Below are 26093 nucleotides of genomic sequence, written 5' to 3' on the forward strand. Positions count from 1 at the left end.
GGGGAGGGACGTAAAGTGGCCCGCCCCTACGACTTGCGCATGCCTAGCTTGAGGCCTCAAATAAATCGCTGAGGTCTGCCCCCCACCTCCCAACCCCCCACCGTTACGCGAGGAAGGAAGTCTCGCGAGGTTAAAGCGCTTTGAGAGCGCTGGTCGGAGGCGGTCGCCGGAGGTTTTCTCCTTGCCAGTGATGGGGACGAACCCCTGGATCCCCGCAGCCAGCCCTGCATTGCCTGTTCTGGGTTCTGCGTCTGCTCGCTGAGGAAGCTGAACAGGCGGGAGGAGTGTCTTCCCTTGAGTGCATAGGTCCCTGTTGGCAGAGGCTTTGAGTCCTAACCGCCACAGCTGACGGCTGCGAGGGATTGAGACCAGAGTAAGTGGAATCAATCCTGGGAGACGAGCGGGCGTAGCGAGTCGTAGGCTTTCCTTCCCCTTTTGCACCACCTTTTGAACCACCGGCTGCCCGTTCCTGGGCGCGGTACTTCCTGTTCTCAGCTCTAAGCACCTCTTTCCGGAACTCAGGTGCAGAAAGTTCGATGAAAAGCCTTGGCCCTAACCCGTGTGGACACACCTCTGTTCTCTGTTTTCTCCCTGCCTAGCCCACCTGGCAGCTCACCGTTGGCGGGGCCGGGTGGGGGTTGTCTGCCGGGATGGAAGAGGGTTCCTTTTCAGGTTTCAATTTACCTCTTTACGTAAGAACCATTCCCTTTCTTGAAACCACCCTTCAAGAAATATTACTCTTCCTAGTTCTCTTCGCGGATAACCAACTGTCTTTAAACTGCCCTCTGAAGAATCCTACCTTTTTCTTGGTTTTCATCTTACTTTTCTTCTGTATCCGGTCTGGGATAATAGTACTGGTATCCATCCAGTTGTCTGCATTAGAAACCCAAGGCTCATCCTTGACTGTATTTCCGCTTGTACTGCACTGTGCTATTTCTTCTTTCAAAACCAGATGATTTCCCCACCATCCTCCTCCCCTGGTTACCATTCTGAAATACAAATCTGTTTATGTCAATCCTTTCTTGAAACTTTTTCAATAACCTTACCGCTGACAGAATTAAGTCCTATTTGTTAAGCGTATCACATAGCGCCTTTTACTGTCTGTCCCAATCCATTTTTACCTTTTCTGTTTTATATTGCCAGTACCTCAATATTCGTTCACGCCAGACTGCTGTTGTCCAAACACGCCAAGCACTTTTACAGCTCTCTGCCTTTGTATGTGCTGTACCATCTGTCCTGAATGCTTCCTCTTCCTTTTTATAAAACCACCTATCAAAATCTAATTCATAGACCATTGTCTTCTCCGGCTCCCCCAGGTGATACTGATAGTACCACTGGCTCTCCCAAAGCATTTGAAACAGTATTTCTACAGAACTTTTAGATTGTATAACATTATTTATTCAGGTATCTTGTCTCGTGCCAATTTGAGCTTGAGTCTGGAATCACATCCTACTCATCTTTGTAGCAAAAGTTAATTCATTGCTTGGCACATAGCAGGCATTATTTGTATTAATATATACATGTGTATACTTATTTATAATGTGAGTGTGCGTGCTTAGTTGTTCACTGGCCAACTCTTAGTAGCCTTGTGGTTTATAGTCCCCCAGTCTCCTCTGTTTCTGAAATTTTCCAGGCAAGAATACTGGAGCAGATTGCCATTTCCTACTCCAGAGGAATATTCCTGACCCAGGGATTTAACCCAAGTCCCCTGCATTGGCAAGTGTATTCTTTACCACTGAGCCACCTGGGAAACCCCATTTATAATATAATAGTTCTGAAGATTCATCAAGTAGGAGTCCTTAGCATCCTCAAAAAATGTAGAATTTTAGAGCCAGAGGAACCTTATATATTAGTTTAAAAAACGCTGACCAGTTTTGAGTATGAGGAATTCTGTACCACTAACACACAAGTAATTGTATTTTTAGTATCTGTTAGTTGAGATTGTGCATCGTGGCACGAAGCTATTATGCTTTTACATGATTTTGTATTTTATTATTAGCAGTCTCTGTCTATTAAAACTGGTGGGATATATAGGTACGAGAGAAATATTTAGACTACAGACCATGCTTAGTGCATGTACATCTGTGCCACCCTTCCAGTGATTCCTTGGCCATAGGTTAGAAATAACTGGTTTAGGCTAGATTAGTTTCTTCTTAAATTGTCATACTTGTTTGAACATACATGTATATGAACTTATATTTAGTCACAATTCCAAGGAAACATGTAATTAAAAAAAAAATAAAACTTCACCTGTGTCCTTGCTTTCAAATTCTGTTTCTTCTAACTTTAAAAATTCATCTTCTTCAAAAAGCTGCTTCATAAAACTCTAAATGTGTTCATTCCATTATTTTCAAGGATATTGAAAAATGTTTGTGCTTTCAAATACAGTGACATGTGTGTAAGGTGCTTTTTAAAAGTACATAATTTATAATTTACATGTTTTCTCCTTGATCTCTGTAAATTTCTAAGAAAACCATAACTATGCCTTTCATTTTTGTACCTCCATGGGTGACAGTTAATATTTTCTACAAAGTAACTTTAGAGGCACCTGCCCGAACAATAAAAATTTTTAAACTAGATTGTTGACATTTATAGACACATCTGTGGTATGTCAGTGGTCACAGTATTTCTCTGTGGTTCCGGGTATAGGATAATGGATTTGTGGATAAAGGAGAAAGAAGAATGATTTTAATTTCTTTAAATTTTTCTTAACCAAAGTCTAAAAGTAAACAGCTGGCAGTTTCTTTCTTGGGTGGGTGGTGGTTTTTATCAGCAGCAGAATGTTCTGAACGCTCTGCCAGGAGTCTGACTGCAAATATCTTTGGTTGGTAGAGTGGGCGAGAATGTGCTTAACATGGGGGAGGGGGGCGGAGGGTGGAGGAGAGTAGGACCAGGAACTGCTTTAAAAAATTTTTACCTGCAATTTGAACCTACCTGTAGAAGATAATGTAAGTAAGTACACTAGTTAAGTTTGACTAGTTAAGATGCACACTTAAAAACATAAATTGAGAATATCTTTTTTTTTTAATTGGAGTTTTTTTTTTTTTAATTTAAAACTTGTTGGAGAATGGGAAAACAAATCTTCCTCCCACTGCAGTTACCAACGAAAAGGGAGGACTCGGGGAGGGAGAGAAGCACAGTGGTTTCCAAAAATGTGGCAAAGTAAATGCATATTATAAAATATTTTAAACTTTTCTGTGGTTTCACATACAGGAAATAAACATGCAGATTCTTAGAAATTTTATGTCACTGCTTATCTAAAATGCTAATAAAAGTATGCTTTTAATTACCTGCTTTTTATAATTCTTTACCCTGAATAGAATTGGGCTTACCTGGTGACCCAGATGGTAAAAAATCTGCTGGCAGTGCAGGAGACCCAGGTTCCATCCCTAGGTTGGGAAGATCCCCTGGAAAAGGGAATGGCCACCAACTCCAGTATTCTTGCCTGGAGAATCCCAGGGACAGAGGAGCCTGGTGGGCTACAGTCCATGGGGTCACAAAGAGTTGGACATGACTGAGTAGCTAACACTTCCCCTGAATAAATAAGTTTTTATAGTTACAAAACAGATTTTAAATGTAGTTCATTTTGATAGGAGTATTTCATTATGCAATCTAGAGAATGTTTTTTTAAGTGGATGTTAATTATAGTTTTAAAAAGCCTAGTTGGTCTTGGTAAAAAACAAAATTCAACTGAGTAAAGTTTAAAAATCTTTTTGGCTTTGTTCAACAGTTCATGAATCAGGCAGCACCCCACCTAGCAGAAGGGAGTTCCAAGGAGCTGTACAAAATGAGACACTGTTACAGGAAAAGGAACAAGGAAGTTATACTAGCAAAAAGCAGGTTGGATGTGACAAGGTCACTTTCCTTTAGGGGATGGCAGGGGTCTGTCAGGCAAGCGACCTCACAGTGATTCCTGATTGAGTGATTTAAGGTTCCATTTCTGGAAGAGGCCAAAACTGTAAGTTAAGTCTTGGTTTGATGATATGGGGCTTAGCATAAGTGACTCCATTTGGGGCCTGTTTTCTTTTTTTTAACAGTCTTACAGATTAACTGTGATGACTGGTTAAAATAAGTGCTAGGCTTCTTATTGGTTATGAGGGAGGATATTAGAAATTTGTTATTTTTTCATCTTCGTTTACACTTCCATTTATTTTCTACAGCTGGTTTGAAATGCAGTTTATATAATATTTTGGAAGTCTCATTGGTGGAGTAGCATCAAGGAATTTGCTTTGTTTTTCCACCCAGGACACCACGGTAGTTTTTATATAGATAGAGGCAGGCAGAGCCCTGGAGAGCCATCTTGGCTCATGAACATCCCTAGACTGGGATCAGAAGTTCTATTTCTGGTAGTCTCTTGGCTCCTTCCTTGCTGCATGGTGCTGTCAGTCTGCTCCTTTCTGTTCAAGTCCTGAGTCTGTTTCCTCATTGATAAAATGGGGATAACAGTTATCCCAGTGAGCAAGATTCGGTATAAGGTTGTATCCCTTAGGTTCAGAAAGCTACCAACAGTTGGAATCTAACAGCTGAGGCAGCGTACTGATAGATAAATAGATCCAGAAATAGAGAGCTCAGAAACATACCAATACATTTATTGAGAAAACATACAACAGATGTGGCCGTAAAATTCAGTGGGGGTGAAATGTACTGTCCAAAAAATGGGAAATGAGACAATTGGTTGTCTCTATGAGAAAAGGAAAATACAATTAGATATCTTCCACACATGCAAATAAACAGCAATTGAACTAAAGATAAAGGCAAAACGTTGAGGATAGGTAAGATTCTTTACCGTCCGATCCATCAGGGAAGCCCGTATATCTCCCTGTCTAACCTGTTGTCAAGTTGGTAACCCCAGACACAGCTTAACTTTTTCATATTTCAGAAAGAAAGATTTATCATTATCTGAAAAGATTGCATCTAGATCAGGGCTCTGTTTCAGTTAATCTACAGATTCCTTTGCCCACAGAATTCTGAGAGCATAGCTTATGGGGAGAGGGCAGCTTACTGAATTACAGTATAGGTATTCGGTCACCTGTCACCTCATGCTGTGTGGGAACTTCAGTGCATTTTATTTGGAAACATCCTAGCTATTGTTTGTAGATGTCATGTTATTACAAAGCATAAAGAGGTTTCTTCTGATATTAGTCCCAATAATGTCATTTACATGTTGGGACATTTACATGTCAAGATCCTCATACCTGAGTTTTTCTGTTAAATCAAGATAAACTTCTCTCAAATCTTTTACAGCTTTCTCTGCTGCTGCTGCTGCTAAGTCGCTTCAGTCGTGTCCGACTCTGTGCAACCCCATAGACGGCAGCCCACCAAGCTCCCCCGTCCCTGGGATTCTCCAGGCAAGAACACTGGAGTGGGTTGCCATTTCCTTTTCCAATGCATGAAAGTGAAAAGTGAAAGTGAAGTCACTCAGTCATGTCTGACTCTTCGCGACCCCATGGACTGCAGCCTACCAGGCTCCTCCGTCCATGGGATTTTCCAGGCAAGAGTACTGGAGTGGGGTGACAGCTTTCTCTAGACTTTGCTTTTTTATTTTCTTTCAACATCTGTTGCAACCAGTTATTTTTACTGTAAGACATTTTTTTCTGTTTTTAAATGTAATTTTACTCTAAAAAATCTGATGTTCTGTAGTTAGTGGAATTGATGGGAGATATGGAGATATGGGGGCTTCCCTGGTGGCTCAGATGGTAAAGAATATGCAATGCAGGAGACCCGGGTTCAGTTCCTGGGTCAGGAAGTAGCTAACCACTCCAGTATTCTTGCCTGGAGAATCCCATGGACAGAGGAGCCTGGAGGGCTACAGTCTGTGGGGTCACAAAGAGTCGGACACAACTGAGCGACTAACACTCCGTCACTCATAGAGATTTAGTGACCCCCATATAAATGAGAAAGCTGTATTATTGCCTAGCTCTAATTTTAGGTAATTCCAGAAGGGCAAGGCCTTGTTGGAAGACATCTTAGATTTTAATGACTGTCCTTTCATGTTTTAACCTATAGTAAGAATTGGTTCCTTTAGTGGCCCTTTTGCTGTTGTATTTTGAAGTGCCCTTATCTAAATCTCCTAAATCTTTGAAGACAAATCTTTTGGTTGTTTTATCTAGAGAGACAGAAGTTGTATTAATTTCCAACTTAATTCTTAAAGCTCTCTGGAAATGTCTGGTCATATAGTGAACATTTTATAAATTGGCAGTTTTATTTTGATTAAATCTTCTTATTCAGCTTTGAACCTGTTTATAAAAACAGGACAACATACTCTCTGCTTCAGCTGTTGGGTACAACCACGAATGCTGTTTGAATCTTTTTTCATCTTTATTTAGTTTGCAATTTTGAATCTTTGCTAGATATAATCTTAATGAAAGCCTGCTAAAATGGTGGGATGTGTTGTATTTTATTTCTTTTAAAATGTTACACAGTTGGGTTATTTAAATCTCTTGCTGCATTTTTCTGAATCTGAGGGGCTAACAATTAACCTAACGAGTCCCATGTAGTAGTATCTTAAGAAGACCTATATTCTGTAGCAAATTCTGTCTTCCTAAACTTGGTGAAAATCCTTAATTAGAGCCCTTAACTTTGTTCTACACCTGAGTTTTAATTTAATTGCTATAGATTTGGCTTATGACATAGAAACATTACAAGGTAATTTTATTTTTTGAGAAAATCTTAAAGGGTGGCTCATATATTAACAGAAAATAAAGCAAAACAGTAGAAAGAGAAAAATTCAAGAGTGATAAGTGTCAGAATGTTAAAAGTTTTTGAGAGATTTTAAAATAAAAATTTTGTTTTGAGGTTTCAGCATATCAGTTGAAGAAGCTAACTATTGGCTGTGTTATGTTTTGTCTCCTAGTTTTTCAGCTCCTTTTATACATTTTAGTTATTGATTTTAACATATCAGAAGTTTTCCATAATGGCCAGTGTTGTTCTAAGTTAACACTTCCTTTGCCATTTACTAAGGAAAGTGCAAGAGTTAGAATTATTAAGAATTTTTATATGAGAAGCTGAAGTTCCTCCAGAAGGAGGTTGATCCTTTAGCGTAGCATGACACGTAGAGGCCGCTTTGGCTGGTTAGTAGTGTACGTTTGTGGGTGGTGTCTGAGGTCACCTGACCAAGCAGAGGCTAGGAAGGGTCGTATGGTCAGAGACCTGACAGTCACTGACTGTAGAATACGAAATAATAAAATGACCTTTTTTCACAAATGGCAAGATAGGGATTGCCCTCATGAAGAGCACAGTTTCTATATAACATTCAGTTCAGTTGCTCAGTCTTATCCGACTCTTTGCAACCCCATGGACTGCAGCATGCCAGGCTTCCCTGTTCATCACCAACTCCCGGAGCTTGCTCAAACTCATGTCCATCAAGTCGGTGATGCCATCCAGCCATCTCATCCTCTGTCGTCCCCTTCTCCTCCTGCCTTCAATGTTTCCCAGCATCAGGGTCTTTTCCAGTGAGTCAGTTCTTCCCATCAGGTGGCCAGAGTATTGGAGTTTCAACTTCAGCATCAGTCCTCCTAGTGGATATTCCGGATTGACTGATTTGATCACCTTGCAGTGCAAGTCGAGAGTCTTCTCCCACATCACAGTTCAAAAGCATCAGTTCTTCAGTGCGCTAAAGAATCCGCCTACAATGTGGGAGTCGCAGGAGACATGGGTTTGATCCCTGGGTTGAGAAGATCCCTTGCAGAAGGAAATGGCAACCCACTCCACTATTCTTGCCTGAAGAATCCTATGGATAGAGGAGTCTATATAACAAAATGTATTTAGTGAATGTACACTTTTGTCCCCACTGTATATTTAAGGTGTTTTAAATACATTCTGATTTTGTTCTCAAACTTTATATATATATATATATACACATATGTGTATATATGTAATATATAATTTTATATATTTATATATGTTGTGTATAATTTTTTGAATGTTATAAATTTACTTTTAAGTTTGTTCCATCTTAACAGAATCAAAACCACAGGTGTTCTTGGATGTTTTTCATGCTGAGACAGTGAACGATTCGCTAACAAATGTAGCTTAAGCATAATGTGTGTTAAAGTGGAACTAAAAATAAGATTGATATGCCAGCTTTCTTTTGAATGTTTTTCATTTTTAATCCTATGTATTCCTTTAGAAATGAGTTGCACCATTGAGAAGGCACTTGCTGATGCTAAAGCCCTTGTTGAAAGGTTGAGAGACCACGACGATGCAGCAGAATCTTTGATTGAGCAAACCACAGCTCTCAACAAGCGAGTAGAAGCTATGAAGCAGGTTTGATTTTTTTTTCCCCTGTTTATTCTATTTTTAAAAGACAGTCATTGACATTTGTGTGTTGCTTTTAGTACAAACTTCTGCTTAACTAGTATTTTATTTTTAATGTTTTCTGAAGTTTAAAAGTAGCTTGACTTGTGTGTTTTAGTTTACTTTAGATTGAAATATAATTTTGTCAAGGTCAACTGACATGTATGTGTCTATATATATATATCTTCTAAAACTTGTAGATTTGATCACTTAATTTCCTACAGTGATGCAGATTTGAGTTTGGAAAATAACATGAATTTTTTTAGGTCTAAATACATTTGACAAAGACAAGATAATATATTTTACTAATAGTGACTCATATTTTGTTCTGTCTGCTATTTTTATAATGTAGAAATATTTTTATAAGAATATTTTGGTGGTGCTGTTTAATAATAGTTTTTGAAGATGATGCAAAGCAGTATCTTGTTTTCACCTTTTGCAGTTACTGCATTTGTGTGTGTGTGCATGCTCAGTCGTGTCCAACTCTTCGCAACACCATGGACTATATAACCCACCAGGCTCTTCTGTTCATGGGATTTTCTAGGCAAGAATACTGGAGTGGGTTGCATTTCCTCCTCCAGGGGATCTTCCCAACCCAGGAATTGAACTTGCATTTCCTGCATTGGCAGATGGATTCTTTACCACTGAGCCACCTGAGAAGCCCTATTCATTTATACTTGCTACCTTATTTTTCATTTACTGCTGCCAATTAAGGAAGAAATGAAAAGGGCTTCACTTCTTGTTATCCTTACCATTGTGTATAAGAACTTTCCAGTGGGCTGTGAAGTTGAACTACTATTTTAAGCCCTCTTTTGATTTTAACTTTAAGTTAAGATTTTAACTTTAAGAGAACTATAGAATCTCTGAAACTATGATGGAAATCACTGTAGGAAAATATATATTTATAGCGTACTCTCGTGAAGCACATCTCTTTTGTAAAAGGAAGCAGCAACCTGGGGGTACTGATTTTAACAAAGCTGCTGAAAAAGTGAAGCAAGTTTACCTATTGGATTAGCCAAAAAGTTCATGACATCTTATGGGAAAGCCTGAACTTTTTGGCCAGCCCCATATTTTGTTTTGCAACTCTTCTGCCCTAAACACTTTACATACCTCCCTGTCTAGCTTGACTCATGCATTCCAGTGAACATACATATCTTGTATTGAGTTGTAAAAAGGGCGGGGGGGGAGGTTGACAACCAGAGTTAAGAATCATACCATAAAATTTACCCTATTTTTAAATTTCTTGGCTGCACCACATGGCATGCTGGATCTTAGTTCCCCAACCACAAAACAAACCCACATCTGCTGGAAGTGTGGAGTTTTAACCACTGGGCCACCAAGGAGGTCCCCTACAGTTTACCCTTTTGAAGGGTGCAGTTGATTGAATTTTAGTATATTCACATGCTCTGCAACCATAATCACTGTTAATTTTAGAACACTTCATTATCCCTAGAGCTGCTCCCTAAGTCTCCCTTTCCCTGGTTCCTGGCAACCATGAATCTGTTGGTCTATAGGTTTGCCTGTTTTAAACATGTTATATGAATGGAATAGTACTGTATGTGACTTATTGTGACTGGTTTTTTAAAGTTTTCAAGTTTCATCTGTGTTCTAGTATGTATCAGTACTTCATTCCTTTTTATTGCTAAATATTAATACATTGTAAGGATATAGCACCTTGTCTTTTTCTATTCATTGGTTGGTGAACATTTGGATTGTTTTTCTTCTGGGGCAATTATGTATAATACTGCTGTGAATACTTGTGTATACATTTCTATGTGGACATCTATTTTCAGTTTTCTTGGGTATATACCTAGCTGTAGAATAGAAGGGTCTTATACCTCTGTGTTTAACTTTTTGAGGATCTGCCTGTCTGTTTTCCAAAACAGCTACGTCATTTTACATTCCTGTCAACAATATATAGGCGTTAGCAATTTCTGCACATCCTCTGTTAAACTCGTTATTACTTGTTTTTTGACTAAGGTCATCCTGGTGGCTGTCATGTGCTATCTCCTTGTTATATTGAGCTGTGTCTCCTTAATGACTAAAGATGTTAAGTATCTTCATGTGTTATATTGACCACAAAAACATATACATGTGTTTGTGTATCATCTTTAGAGAAATGTCTCTTCAAATCCTTTGCCCATTTTTTTTAGCTTTATTGAGATATACTTGATGTACAACATTGTGTAAGTTTAAGGTATACAACACACATGTATATATTGTGGAACATTACCTACTAACCATGAGGTTAGTTAATACTTCTGTCACCTCACATAATTACTGTATGTAATTACTGTATGTGGTGAGAAAATTCCAAATATATAATATAGTATTGTTAACTTTAGACACCATGATGTCCATTGCATCCTCAGAAATTAGTCGTTTGCCCATTTTTTTAATTGGGTTCTTTTTATTGTTGAGCTGTAAAAATTCTTTACGAAATGTACACACATATATACACATATGTAAGATACGTATTTTCAAATATATTTTCTTACATCTTGAAAAAAAAATCTTTTCATTAGTATCAAGAAGAAATTCAAGAACTTAATGAAGTTGCAAGACATCGGCCACGGTCCACATTAGTTATGGGAATCCAGCAAGAAAACAGACAAATCAGAGAATTGCAACAAGAGAACAAAGGCAAGCTATATTATCACTGTTATAGCATATCAAAAGTGAGCTTTAATCTCCAATTGCACTATTGAATTCAGATCAGTTAATATTTTTTAAATGGGAAAATAGCCAGTTAAAGTTACTTTTTCTAGTCCATTATGCTTCAATTACATATATTTCTGTCTGTCTGCCTTACTTGGAATCATCTTAGGCTCTCACCTTCAATATCCATTTGTACCACTGAAATTATTACCTGTGAAATAACTCAGTTTCATTCTGCAGTCCCACCGCTTTGGCCCCTAGCTTAGGTGTTTATAGTCTCCGGCCTGAAGTATTCTCATTGGTCTCCTTGATTTCAGTCTCTTTCCGCTCCAGTCCATCTTCAGCACAGTCATCAGACAGATTTTACAAAAACATATCTGGTCATGTTGTTCCTTCTCTTAAGAACCCTCACTGTATGCTGTTTCCTTATTCAGAGGCCTTCAGAGCTGACTCTAAGGCTTCTTTTTCGTATTCTTTCCATACCTCCCTTCTCCATGAGACCTTTGCTCTTGCCACCCTGAACGAGGTCCCGAACATACCATCCACTTCCATGCCTCCCTGCTTAGAATGCCCTGTCCTTTATTTTCAACTGAAGGAATGTACATTCATCTCACTACTATACTTCTGTGAAGCCTCCACCAATTTTTCCTCACAGACTTTTTATATGTATTAGGGTAGAGCTCCACTCTGCACTTTACCACATTGCGTTATAATTATTTATGTTTTGTTTTCTCCACTAGACTCTGAACTCTATGGCCTTTTGGTATTCCTAATATAGAGCATGATCTGACACTCAGTTGTTGTTCAGTAAATAGTTGTTAAAGTGATTCTCAAAAAAATGAGCTTAAAATGGTTATTTTGAAAACTAATAAAGGACTCCATTTGGTGTCCTTTATTTCCATATGGCTAGATTTTTGTACCTCATGTTTTCTTTATGAAACATTCTAATACCCCCTTTATAAGTTTTAAAAAATGTGATGTAGAAGAGAATACATTGTGCATTTTAAACTCAAGTTTAAATAAAAGATGCTGTTACTCTTGATAGAATTACGTACATCCCTGGAAGAACATCAATCTGCCTTGGAACTTATAATGAGCAAGTATCGAGAGCAAATGTTTAGATTGCTAATGGCTAGCAAAAAAGATGATCCAGGAATAATAATGAAGTTAAAAGAGCAACACACTAAGGTAATCCCATTCTGTAAATATAATTTGCAAAAAGGACAATCAATTAACTTGTGTTCAGATTTTTTAAAAATCACAGGTGTCTTACATGATATTGAATACTTCTCTTTTTGACATTTTCTTCTTCTCCTTATTTTTTTCATGTTATGTGTCATTTTCTGTTTGATTTAGTCTTCAAACTCCCATTTTTCCCTAGTAGCTTATAATATGTATCATAAAGTAAACATTATTTGGGAAATAAAGGTAAGTCTATTCAATTCAAATTATTCAAAATTATAATGTTACCTGCTTCAAAGAAATATTTCTTCTAACTTGTGAATTGGTATATGTTGCAAAAATGAAAATTAAATGCCAGAAACCTTTTTAAAAATCTGAAAACAGCTAAAGTTAGATTTGTTTTTAAGACTGTCTTCTGAATGAGGCTAATTCATCCAGACTATAGATACTCCTGATTATTAATGGAAGCACCAAGGGGTGGGGGGAGGAAAAGAAACAATATGCTATATATTGCCTTCCCACCCATCCCATCCTCCATCACATACCACTCAACAACATTTTTAGAGACAGAGCTGAACTGGCTAGAAATCAACATTGTTTCTGCTGTTCATCTTACTAGTTGTGATTCCTGTGTTTGCTAGCAGCTGCTATGAAAAGATAGAATAGTCCTTTACCATTTACATTTTATTTTAAACTGATTTTTAACTGCTGGTGTGAAAAATATTAGAATAGATTGTGATTACAAGGCCATTATCTCTATTGGATAATGATGAGCTAACTGTTTTTTATTAGTTATAACGAGTGTTATCTAAGAAGTATTGACTGTTACAACGTATTTTTATCTTAATTATTAAAACACTTTTTAGATTCTTTAAAATATTTATTCCATCTTGGTGCTTTTAGGTATTTTTTATTATTAATTCTACTAAAAACAAATATTTAGTAAATTGCTTTAACATGTAAATTCAACTTTCCATATTAAGGAAGTTAGTAATAGCTCTTGTGTCAAATAGTATAATAATAAATTAACAAATGTGGTTTTAATATTATGTAATTATGCTATTTATCTCCTAACCAAAAGGAACCTTGGATTGTTAAGTGGCAATCTTTTGAGTATAAAATGTATCTATTGTTAATATCATTATAAAAACATTTTATTTTGAATATGTAATTTAAGAGGTTTTTTTAAGTACAAATATGAACTGACTTAAAATTATTGGTAAAATAAGTATGTTCTTGAGACATTCCAAAAAGCCCTTGTGTTTAACGACCTAACAAATTTTTTAAGATCTACAGAGAATACTCTGGCAAGCAAGTGCTTAAGAATAAGATACTGAAGGTAGCTAGTCCCTTGTGGTAGCAGCTATGTCAGAAGCAAATGTTTTCTAAAACACATTAGATTTTACCATTCATTACAGCTGTTTTATTAATTAGCAAGTTAAACATGTCTTAAGATAGCTGTAAGCCATCCTTTTTCATTATGCAGATGAAATTCTTCTTCTAAGTGCTGATTCTTGCCTTCCATGAAATAACAGTTCAGTTACTTGTTATTAATTCTAACTAATACATATTAATGTTTGTGATTTTGATTTTTCCCAAAAAGGAGATGCTTTGATTCAAACAAATATTTATTAACACTTGCACTGGCTTAGTTATCCTAATGAGATGAATGAATAAGTTTTATTATTCTACCATAGGACCTTTCAGTGCATTGGGAGATAGAGATACAAACATGATTATCTAACATAAGGTAGGATGTGATGAATCCTAAATAGAGATCTGGATTATTACTGGAGTACTAGAGAAAGCAAGATTAGTTCTCACGAGGAGAATCTAGGAAAGTGGCAAGGAAAGGTAGTAAATCCATCTAAATCTAGCCTCGAATTAATTTGGGGGCTTAACAAGCAGAAATGGGTGAGCAGAGAAACTTGCACGATAAATATGAGCTTCCAGGATATGTTTAGGTACTAGTGCTCTGATACACCTAAACACAAAAATAATTTTATAACACATTTTTGGGTAAAACACAGAGTTACACTTAACAGCATTTTGGAGTAAGAGGCTCTGTTGAGACTACGTAACAGAATTCTGCCCTCACCTAGAAGTTTTTGAGCACACATTTAAAAGCCAATAAAAAGTTTGAGGAGAACTCATTTTCATTCAAACACTCATTTTTACATTATTTTTGAACTACTACCTTTTTGGAAATCTTAAAAAAACAAACATTTCCAACAGTTGGCTAACTCGCATGAACTAACACTCATTCAGTTTTTAAATTACGGATATTGTCCGTATTAACATTATAATGACTCTGTACTACAGATTGACATGGTGCATCGTAACAGCTCCGAAGGATTCTTCCTTGGTGCATCTCGACACATCCTTGAAGCACCTCAACATGGACTGGAGAGGAGGCACTTGGAAGCAAATCAGAATGTACACTAAATAAAACAGTCAATTTTGGGGGTGTGGATGGGGGGGCATTTAAAAAGTTCTTTTACATTGAATTCTCCCAAATTAAATCAGCAAATAAATGAAATTGCTTTTAAAAAACACTATGCTTTTGATAGCCTTGCAAAAATACTCAGTGTAGAAACTTTAAATCTGTCATGAATTCGCTGTATATTGCATTATACATAGCCTGTTAGGTAATTGCAGGCTTTAGAAGGTTCTTTAGGCCAGCCTTTCATTTTGTTGTTCTAGTTAACTGTAGCTGCAAAATTTTAGGAAGCTTCAAATGGTTTACCTCTTTCTGGACATCAAAGACATTTTCTTGACAGTAATTTTAATCTGGCTTTGTAAAAGTTTTGTTTAGTCAATTAAATGAACTGTTTTAATTCAGATTTTCCATAGTTTATAGTCCTTTAATTTGCATTCACAATAAAATAAAATTACCTTTGTTTAGGTGTTACAATTAAGTATAGTAGCAGCCTCTCCATTGTGTCTGTTGTGTTTTGTCTTTTTTTTCCTCGAATGCTATTTCAAGAGAGTGCAAAGATTTTGTTGCTAGCACTTCTTGCTTTTAAAACATTTTGAAAGCACAGGTCTTGCCCTATTGTGCCTTTTAAGAGATCTATGATACTTCCCTAAAGATCTTATTGTAATAAGTGGATCATCCAGGAACCAGCCTGTAAAAATACCCTCCTGTTTGTATTGAGGTTTTTTTTCTTATGATGGTTTTGTTAGAACAGACTGTCCTGAAAAAAGTAGTTTCTTGTTTTCTTCCATTTTAGAAGCAAATGATTATTTGTTTCCTTGTAGTTGCCATATAAGACATCAAATCATAAACTGAGAAAGCTGTTGGTATTAAAAATTTTTACTTATTATCCTTATCCGACTTGCTGCTGCAGTTACCTGTACTTGACTTGCTTTTAAACGTTAGGCTCCCTTTATGGTAGGAGGGATTGTAATTATTATTTTTTTAATTGTTATAGGACATGACAGTTGCTTGTCTTGATATCATTCTTACCATCATAGTCTAATCCAGAGCTGTCTAATAGAACTTTCTGCAGTGATGGCAATGTTCTTTATCTGTGCTATTCAAATTGGAAGCCACCAGCCACATGTGGCTATTAAATGTCAGCAGTGCAACTGAGGGGCTGAATTGTTAATTTCTTAAAATGTATTTGACTTCAAGTAATTTCAATTTAAATAGCATCGCACTATACAGTGTAATTTATTTTGCCTTCTTCCTGTGTACTAGCTTTGTGTAGATTATATTAAAATAATATATAAGGATCTGTATTTTTGTTACTTAAGATATTAAACGTGTGGTTTGCTAAAGATATTCCTATTTGTTGTCTGTTTGAATATTTATATTCCTTCCACAGTTTACTAGTATTGTAGGTTTTGAGGAGTCTTGTTCAAATCCTTTTTCCAAATAGAATATATACAACTATTTAAGAGACTGCATGTTTATGTGGGAAACTGTCAACTTCTATATTTAAGTTTTGGCCTTAGTATAACAGAGTAAGCCTCAGTTGCCAGTGAGCAATGGTCTATAGAAGTTATTCATTTAAAAAAGTATTAGTCTTGTGTCCCTGCTGATTATAAACAACAGAGAAATTACAAAACCTTTCGTTCATCTCATTTCATTAACTGTAAGCTCTTTGGAATCAGGGAACATTTCTGTTAACATTTCTCTTAACAGAAATGTTCCCATTCCTCTCACCTAGTATAGTGCTTGCACACCATAGGTGTGCAAAAAAGAATAAAAAAAGCAGAACTCTGTTCATTTTATTCAGTACTTATTATTTACTCAATACTTATCATCTATTGGGCTTCCCTGGTGGCTCAGACGGTAAAGCATCTGTCTGCAATGCAGGAGACCTGGGTTTGATCCCTGGATTGGTAAGATCCCCTGGAGAAGGAAATGGCAGCCCACTCCAGTATTCTTGCCTGGAAAATCCCATGGACGGCGGAGCCTGGTAGGCTACTGTCCATGGGGTCACAAAGAGTCGGACACTACTGAGCGAAGGGAAGAAGATATCATCTATTATATACCTAACATTAAATAATAGGGAAACACAAGCAATGTATAGGTCCTGCTGTCAGTGAAGATGATAGTCTGGAAAAGATTCTAGATTGAATTGAGATCAGTTTTTAGGGATGGATAACATAGGATATATTTATAAATCATGAAGACTTCAGGAAGGAATAGATATTGAATGTGTATCTTTCCCATTAGTTTGGTCATGGGGCATGTAGGTACGAAAAAGAAAATGTTGCTGATCATTTGTGGTGAGAGGAATGTGAAATGAGTATTTTTCCTGTTCGTGGGTTTAGATATCTTGTGCTGCTTATCCTTAATCTAGTCCTAACAGAAATCTGACTTCACAAGGACATTTATCTTCAGTCAACAGTCTTGTAAATACCTGTTTGATATATTAAGTTTATGTTAAATGGCAGTGTAAAGGTATTAACATTCATATCAAGTAGTAATGTAGATTTTATAAAAAGAAGAGTTTTTTTTTTAAGCGTTTCATTGATTTACAGCTTCCATCTCCTTTTTTTTTAGGAATTACAAGCACATGTTGACCAGATAACTGAAATGGCAGCAGTAATGAGGAAAGCCATTGAAATTGATGAGCAACAGGGTTGCAAGGAACAGGAACGAATATTTCAACTTGAAGTAAGTTAGCACATGTAGGTGAAAACTATTTGTACAAAGATCTATGCCAGAAAATATATCTCATTTTTAAATATTTACTTTCTGGGATGCTAGTAATGTTCTTTTTCCTAATCTGGGTACTGGTTATTTGGGTGTATAATGCAAGACCATTTATAAAGTAATGTAGGAGTCAAAGATCAGTAATAAACTTATACCAGTCACTGAGAAAATTGACTTTTTGATCCTGTGTTGCTTCTGTTATTAGGTGAATATAATTCTTCAGCTTAGTAATTTGTTAAACTATCTCTTTTATCAGAGATCACAATGATGCAGGGGGAACTTCTTTTTAATCCACAAATAATATTCTTTGGCCACTTGTATTTTTCTAGGGATATAAAAACTTTCTTACCACCTGATGGCTCAGATGGTAAAGAATCCGCCTGCAATGCAGGAGACCTCAATTCAATCCCTGGGTCGGAAGATCCACTGGAAAAGGGAATGACAACCCACTCCAGTATTCTTGCCTGGAAAATCCCATGGACAGAGAGCCTGGAGGGCTACAGTCCATGGGGTCGCAAACAATCAGACACAACTGAGCAACTAACACTTCACATAAAAGCTTTTATCGCATCTGTCCTTTATTCTGTGGTAGCAAAAGCACCATTGTTGAATAGCTCAAATTGGTAGAAGAGGTGCCCTTTATAATTTTAAAACCTTCATTTTGAAATCATGGTGGAGAAATTGGTTATAGGGGACCAAAAATGATTTTTATAACCGTACAAAATTCTCTCATTCTTTGTGACTAAGGCAAACAAACTTTCTCAGTAGAAGGCCAGATAATAAATCTTTTCAGCTTTGAAAACCAGGCAGTCTCTGTTGTAGGTACTCAGCTCTGCCACTGAAACGAAAAACCAGCCATACACACACAAAATAAGATTGGAGTCAACTGTGTTCCAGTACAGTTTAATGTACAATAACAGGCCTCAATTCCGGCCATAGTTTGCTGATGCCTGCTTTATACCATTGAAACTTAGAAAGAAAGACAAGGCTGTAGAGAATAAATTATGATAGTTATTTTTAAATGTCTAAAAATTTCTTACAGTAGTTCAGTTACTCAGTCATGTCTAACTCTTTGCAACCCCATGGACTTACAGTAGCTAATCTAGAAGATAAGGGCAAAGTCATTTACTAGTGCTCAATTTGGTCGCTTACTTTCCTTCTTAAAAAACAGCACAATATATTCAGCCAGCCTGCTGCTGTTAAATCCCCACAAGGAAAGCAAACCAGGCTTGCCCTGAATTCCATGCTATCATGGAAAATAATAAAAGTATTAAAGTACTAAGAGGTGTTAGCCCCAGGGTTTTATTCACAGACTTTCTGAGTTTACACAAATAAAAATCTAGATGTTATTTTCTTCATCTATGTCATTGTTTAAGTGCTCGGTTGTGTCTGATGCTTTTGAGACCCCATGGACTGTAGCCCACCAGGCTCATTTATCCATGGAATTCTTCAGGCAAGAATACTGGAGTGGGTTGCCATTTACCACTCCAGAGGATCTTCCCAACCCAAGGGTTAAAACCCACGTTTCCTGCATTGCAGGCAGATTCTTTACCACTGAGCCACCAGGAAAGCTCCTCTTCATCTATATATACTGTGTTATAAAATAAGGCAGTTTCTGAAGTTCTGTAATTGAAGCTGCATAAATAAAAAGCCTTCACAGTGGTGGAAGACACTGAACACGTAATCCCTACCTCTTTAAAAAACTGTTCTCTGGATTCAAGTTGGTAAAGGCATATATCATTTAATACAGGGTTTCCTGACCTCCAAGATCCACTGCCTGATGAACTGAGGTGGAGCTGATGTAATAACAATAATAGAAATAAAGGGCCCAATAAATGTAATGCACTTGAATCATCCTGAAACCAACTCCTTCCCTCCTCCCACCCACCGCCTCCAGCCTATGGAAAAATTGTCTTCCATGAGACTGGTCCCTGTTGGCAAGAAGGTTGGGGACCCACTGATTTAATACATTTCTGCCAGTTACAGTACTTGCTTTTATTTATCATACCTTCATATGTTTGGTTTTTCTTAAGATATGTTTTTACTATTATAGCCACCGTGCTGACTGCTTTTTTTTGTTTCCTTCCTTATAGCAAGAAAATAAAGGCTTGAGAGAGATTCTTCAAATAACTCGAGAATCATTTTTGAACCTTAGGAAAGAGGATGTGTCAGAAAGTACATCTTTGTCAGCATTAGTAACCAGTAGTGACCTCAGTCTGAGGAAGAGCTGAAGAGCTTTTTAAATCTGTGAACTTCTTACAAGGTTCCAGCACACTCACTGGGACTGGCTTGTTAAGTGAATGAATTAACAGCAAAATCCATCTCAAGTTACCCTTTGTTTTGTTTTGTTTTTCTGTAATATGTACAGTGCACTGGCAAGGACATTTAAAAGATAGCAATGAGAAAATACATAGTTAATGGTCATAGACTTTATTCCAAATATAATTGAAAAGTAGAAATTAAGCCTTTGTTAATTGGTGAACAAGATTTTTGTAATTTTTATAATTACAAAATTACAAAATTTGAATTACAAGAATTTTGTAATTCTGCCAATTAAATGTAATTGGCAGAATTAAAGATTTTCACAGCAACTACTGAACCTAACAAGAGCTTTCAGCAGTGCTGTTGGCTTTCAGTTGACATTTAGATAAACATGAATATTCCCAACAAATGTCTTGGAATTCATAAAAAAAATCCCAATTTTAATATACAAATTTTGCCACAGTATTGTGAATGGAAAAATCATCATACTGAATTATTTTCTTCCTATTTGGTGAAAGTTAACAAATAGCTTATGTACCATGAGACTTCAGCTTTAATGATTGCCTATCGACCTTCTCATTAATTTAAATTTTTGTCAAACAAAGTTCAGTTTAAAAGGCTGTTAGGAATGTTTTATATGCACCATAAATAAAAGAGATAATTTAATTTGAGCTCATTTATCATCATAATGAGCTGACACTTGTCCATGACTTGCTTAAGTACATGAGATATCATTTCAGGAATGAAAGAGAAGGAATACTACTTTCTAAGAAAGAAGAGCTTATAAGAGACATATTTAGTAGGTTAAACTACTTCTTTGAATAAGTTTTGGCTCTAAATCAGTAATGAAGATGAGATTTTTCTCTTCTCTGGTTGATCTTTAAGGATATTATGTAGCTCATTTAGCTAACAGTTGAAATGTTTGATATAGCAAGCTAGGTATGGTAATTTCACAGTAAATTGGGAATTGCTCTGCCTCAGAACCCTTTTTTTTTTTTTAAGTAATTGCTCTTAAGAGATACAGAAATAGTAAATTAAAATAAATTTTTTTGCTAGGTCTAAAGCTCCATCTGGTTTTCATAAACATAAGCAAAAGATATTTCTTGTAACCTTTCAGTCAAAGGGTTGGGGAGTGCCAGGGGAAGAGGGGGAAATCTGGATTTATAAGTATTTGTTTTATTTTTTACAAAATGTATGTCCAATATGTAAGTTTTTAAAAGCCACTAGAAATAGAAATGTGGTGACATCAATCAAAATCTAAAATTTTCATATTTCGTGATGATTATAGAAAAAAGGTAAGAATGTCAAATACTATTAAATATACTGTACTCATTTATATTGAATATATATTAAAATATGCATGATAGAACATTCTACTTTGGAGTGTATAATTTGTTAATAATCACATGGTAACTTTTATGTATAATTTCATAAATGGTAAAATTAAAAACTGCTTTTCACTTCAGAATTTTTTTATCTTAAGTTTGGAATAGTTGAGGAGACTGATTGAATAGACAATGGGCCCAAACATTAAACAGATTTATTTTCTCATTCAGAGGCCTTGATTGGTATTTTATAAACAAGTAATAAATTTTATTTTTAAACTTCTCTATTGGTTTTTGGGAAAATATCCTTTAATTTGATGGCGCATTCATAGAGTTTTTATCCCAAGTCAGAATTAAAATAAGTTACACAATTGAAATTAAGTCTGAGGCAATTTGTTGGGGCAGCTCTATTATAAAACATTACTTGACAGATAATTATTTTTATAAATAAATAGGTTGAATTAATTTATTCTTGGTCTTCTTACTTGGATATTATTTTAAGAACTTGGTGTTTAAAAACATGTACTTTATTATATAGCAACAGTGTTCTATCCCATACATTTTTTTTTAAGCAGAACCCTTAAATTTATGTCTGAGACTATGTACTGCTAGGAACCTATTTTATCAATAAAGATGAGTAATTAAAATTGGTATGGTCTCCAAGTTAATTTGAAAACAATACTTACATTTATTCTTACTTGTAGGTATTTTTTTAGGGCTGTTTGTTTATCCTTACCACAAAATTAGTACTTAGCAACAGCTTCTACCTGTATTCCTTGGGAACTGGCCAGCAACTTAGTGCTGATTCTGCAGACCTTTGGATCATCTGTAGTGGGTTTAAAAATGTCTTTTGTGATATGTCCGGGTACTAACTGCTCTACCTATGGATGTGAGCATATTTGCAGATACAGTCTGTACAGGTTTAAGGATCTCAGGATAAGATCCTCCTGGATATTGTATGAATCCTAGATCCAATGACTAGTGTCCTTATAGGAAAAGAAGAGATTTGAAACTCACAAGGAGAAAGTCACGTGAAGATAGAGGCAGAGGGTTATGCACATCAAGGAACCCTAAGGTTTATGAGATGCCTCCAGAAGCTTGGAAAGAGGCATGGAATGACCTCGTCTCCCTCAGGCCTCCAGAAGGGATCCGCTCTACTTGATCCCAGGCTTATGGCCTTCTTGATTTTCAGGACTCTGAGAGAAGACATTTCTGTTAAGCTTCCCACCCAGCCTGTACCAGCCTGTAATAATTTGTTACTGCAGACTTAGGAAATGAATATATCATCTATTATTTATCATCTATCTACCGTATTATTTATTTTATAAAAGGAATACAATTCTGAAAAACCACTTATGTACATGCTCACAGATAAAATGTTTTCTGCTCAAATTGATATTAACATCAAGATATCTTCCAAAGTGTTGTGTTCCTAAACTGACTCTAATGAATGGAAGATCACAGATCCTTAATTTGTGGTGACTACTACCTTTTTTGACTTTCAGAGTAAAACAAGAGTACAATTTTTAGTGAACTGTTGAGGAAGAAGAATTTCTAATTGGTATTTGAGGAGATGTTTCCTTTTTAACTCACTGGCTGCAGCTCATTCTCCTTTGTTCTTTTCTTTGTGATTTCTTAACAGAGAACCACAGGGCTTGATTCTCATTCCTGTTCTGAATCTCACTCACTTCCTTGCTGATCTCATCCAGTCTTGGGACTTTAAATACCACCTATATGCTAGATGACTCTCACATTTACAGCTCTCATTAGACCTCGTTAACTCTAGACTCCTCCAACTGTGACTAAGAGAAATATCAAACTTAAGGTGTCCAAAGCTGAATTCCCTTCTGACTCTCAAATCTCTCTGTATTTTTCCCCATCTCAGTTGATGACTGCTCCATCTTTCCAACTCCTAGAGCCAAAATCCTTGATGGCATCTTTGACTCCACATCTTAAATCTTGCACCAAGTTCATCAGCAAATCCTGTCGAATCTCCATTCTAAATACCATTGACCCTTGAACCATAACGGGGTTTAGTAGTGCTGATTCTACACAGTTGAACATCGGAGTATAACATATCCAGTGTTCCTCTGTATTGTGAGGGTCTGAATCTGTGGATCAACCAAGCATAGATGATGTACTGCTGTAGTATTTACTATTGAAAAAAAATCCATTCAAACCTGTTATTCAAGGGTCAACTGTGTATCAGAATCTTAGCATTTCTCAGCATCACCACTGCTTCCATTGGCTAAAGCCACATTATGATAATGATTTAGTTAAACTGGATTCAACCTAAATACAACAGGAAAAGAGTTAAATTTAGTTTTTTAAATAATCTAAATTATTGATACCCATTCAGTGAGGTTTATTATATCCTGTGGCTTGATTCTAACAACAGGAAGGAAAAAATAAGTGCCTAAATTTGCATAAGAACCGTAATACTAAGTTGCACATAAAACAACTAAGTCCATGGGGTTGCAAAGAGGCGGACACAACTGAGCAACTGAACTGAACTGACTGAAGAATCAAATGCATGGGAGAAATGTCCAGAAGCAAACAACATCAGTATTCTAACAAATTATTCTATTGTTAACATACTCTAGCCAACTAAATTCTTTAACATACAAACCAGTATTTTGTAACCATCATTGGATAAATGCATTATAATTTTTTCAACTATTTCTCTTATTGGTGTTTATTCAGGTTGCAGTTTTTGTTAAATGCTGCATTAAACATTTATATAAATAAACATTCATATATGTATAGGCTTTTGCACTGTAATGTCTGGTGTATAAATTCCCAGAGCTTTGTTAGATTATGTTCACTTTTGTTATTTATTTTTCACATAAAGGAAAAAGAACTGTACATGGTAAAAAATCCAACATGTGGAAAATATACAATTCAGAGTAGTCAACCTCGTCCTAAAACCCATGTCTAGTAAGTTGCCTTGCTTTTTCACCATGGTTTTTCTTTTCAGTTAATGATACCCCTTGTAAGTCTTTTTCCACATGAGTAAAAGGGAAAGAGTAAGGCCACTGTTTTAGAGTAACCAAAAGCCTTCAGAAAATTCGCTATATTGAAATCAATATCAATGGATAGGATTGTGCCTAAAATAAAAATGCACTGATCTTGAAACACAGGGCCTACTTCTTGCGTATCAATAGGCTACATTTGAGTTTTCTAACAGAAATCCTTAGTGATCAATGCAAAGAAAGGAAAACAATAGAATGGGAAAAACTAGAGATCTCTTCAAGAAAGTTAGAGATACCAAGGGAACATTTCATACAAGGATGAGCACAAAAAAGGACAAAAATGGTATGGAACTAACAGAGGCAGAAGATAAGAGGTGGCAAGAATACACAGAAGAACTATACAAAAAAATATCTTCATGACCCAGATAACCACAATGGTGTGATGACTCACCTTGACCAGACATCCTAGAATATAAAGTCAAATGGGCCTTAGGAAGCATCACTACAAACAAAGCTAGTGGAGGTGATGGAATTCCAGTTGAGCTATTTCAAATCCTGAAAGATGATGCCATGAAAGTGCTGCACTCAATATGTCAGCAAATTTGGAAAACTCAGCAGTGGCCACAGGACTGGAAAAAGTCAACTTTCTTTCCAATCCCAAAGAAGGGCAGTGCCAAAGAATGTTCAAACTACTGCACAATTGCATTCATCTCACTTGCTAGCAGGAGAAGGCAATGGCACCCCACTCCAGTACTCTTGCCTGGAAAATCCCATGGATGGAGGAGCCTGGTAGGCTGCAGTCCATGGGGTTTCGAAGAGTGGGACATGACTGAGCAACTTCACTTTTAACTTTTCACTCTTGCATTGGAGAAGGAAATGGCAACCCGCTCCAATATTCTTGCCTGGAGAATCCCAGGGACAGAAAAGCCTAGTGGGCTGCTGTCTATGGGGTCGCACAGGGCCGGACGTGACCAAAGCGACTTAGCAGCAGCAGTAGCACATGCTAGCAAGGTAATGCTCAAAATTCTCCAAGAGGCTTCAACAGTACGTGAACCGTGGATTTAGAAAAGGCAGAGCAACCAGAGATCAAATTGCCAACATCCGCTGGATCATTGAAAAAGCAAGAGAGTTCCAGAAAAACACCTACTGCTTTATTGACAATGCCAGAGCCTTTGACTGTGTGGATCACAACAAACTGTGGAAAATTCTGAAAGAGATGGGAATACCAGACCACCTGACCTGCCTCCTGAGAAATCTGTATGCAGGTCAAGAAGCAACAGTTAGAACTAGACATGGAACAACAGACTGGTTCCAAATCGGGAAAGGAGTACGTCAAGGCTGTATATTGTCACCCTGCTTATTTAACTTATATGCAGAGTACATCATGCAAAATGCCGAGCTGGATGAAACACAAGCTGGAATCAAGATTGCTGGGAGAAATATCAATAACCTCAGATATGCAGATGACACCACCCTTATGGCAGAAAGTGAAGAAGAACTAAAGAGCCTCTTGATAAAAGTGAAAGAGGAGAGTGAAAAAATAGGCTTAAAACTCAACATTCAGAAAACGAAGATCATGACATCTGATCCCATCACTTCATGGCAAATAGATGGGGAAACAGTGGCTGACTTTATTTTCTTGGGCTCCAAAATCACTGCAGATGGTGACTGCAGCCATGAAATTGGAAGGTGCTTGCTCCTTGGAAGAAAAGTTATGACCAACCCGACAGCATATTAAAAAGCAGAGACATTACTTTGTCAACAAAGGTCCATCTAGTCAAAGCTATGGTTTTTCCAGTGGTCATGTATGGATGTGAGAGTTGGACTATAAAGAAAGCTAAGTGCCAAAGAATTAATGCTTTTGAACTGTGGTATTGGAGAAGACTCTTGAGAGTCCTTTGGACAGCAAGGAGACCCAACTAGTCCATCCTAAATGAAATCAATCCTGAGTATTCATTGGAAGGACTGATGTTGAAGCTGAAGCTCCAATACTTTGGCCACCTGATGCGGAGAGCTGACTCTTTGGAAAAGACCCTGATGCTGGGAAAGATCCAAGGCGGGGGATGACAGAGAATGAGATGGTTGGATGGCATCACCAACTCAATGGACGTGAGGTTGAGTGAGCCCCGGGAGTCGGTGATGGACAAGGTAACATGGTGTGCTGCATTCCATGGGATTGCAAAACATTGGACACGACTGAATGACTGAACTGAACTGAACTGAAACAAA

At 36.8% G+C, this 26093-nt stretch overlaps 2 protein-coding genes across 3 annotated transcripts in view; one reads left to right on the forward strand and one right to left on the reverse strand.

The window, feature by feature from the left end:
• ASUN (asunder spermatogenesis regulator) overlaps positions 1-1652 on the reverse strand; it is a 32236-nt gene extending 30584 nt beyond the window's left edge. The window contains exon 1 of the mRNA XM_010856009.1: positions 800-1652. The gene's annotated coding sequence lies outside the window, so the exon portion shown is untranslated. The remainder of the gene's footprint in view (positions 1-799) is intronic.
• Positions 110-21543, forward strand: FGFR1OP2 (FGFR1 oncogene partner 2). Of its 2 annotated transcripts, XM_010856006.1 has the most exons (7): positions 113-373; positions 8129-8265; positions 10821-10938; positions 11999-12141; positions 14458-14571; positions 17153-17266; positions 19399-21543. In XM_010856006.1, the coding sequence occupies exons 2-7, from the start codon at positions 8131-8133 to the stop codon at positions 19534-19536; spliced, it is 762 nt and encodes a 253-aa protein (XP_010854308.1). In that variant the 5' UTR covers positions 113-373; positions 8129-8130; the 3' UTR covers positions 19537-21543. The 2 variants fall into 2 exon arrangements, with proteins under 2 accessions (XP_010854309.1, XP_010854308.1); XM_010856007.1 differs by lacking the exon at positions 14458-14571 and having other exon boundaries at positions 110-373.
• Positions 21544-26093: the final 4550 nt, after the last annotated feature.

This window comes from Bison bison, unplaced genomic scaffold (assembly GCF_000754665.1).
Source record: "Bison bison bison isolate TAMUID 2011002044 unplaced genomic scaffold, Bison_UMD1.0 scf7180017864370, whole genome shotgun sequence".
Classification (NCBI taxonomy): domain Eukaryota; kingdom Metazoa; phylum Chordata; class Mammalia; order Artiodactyla; family Bovidae; genus Bison; species Bison bison.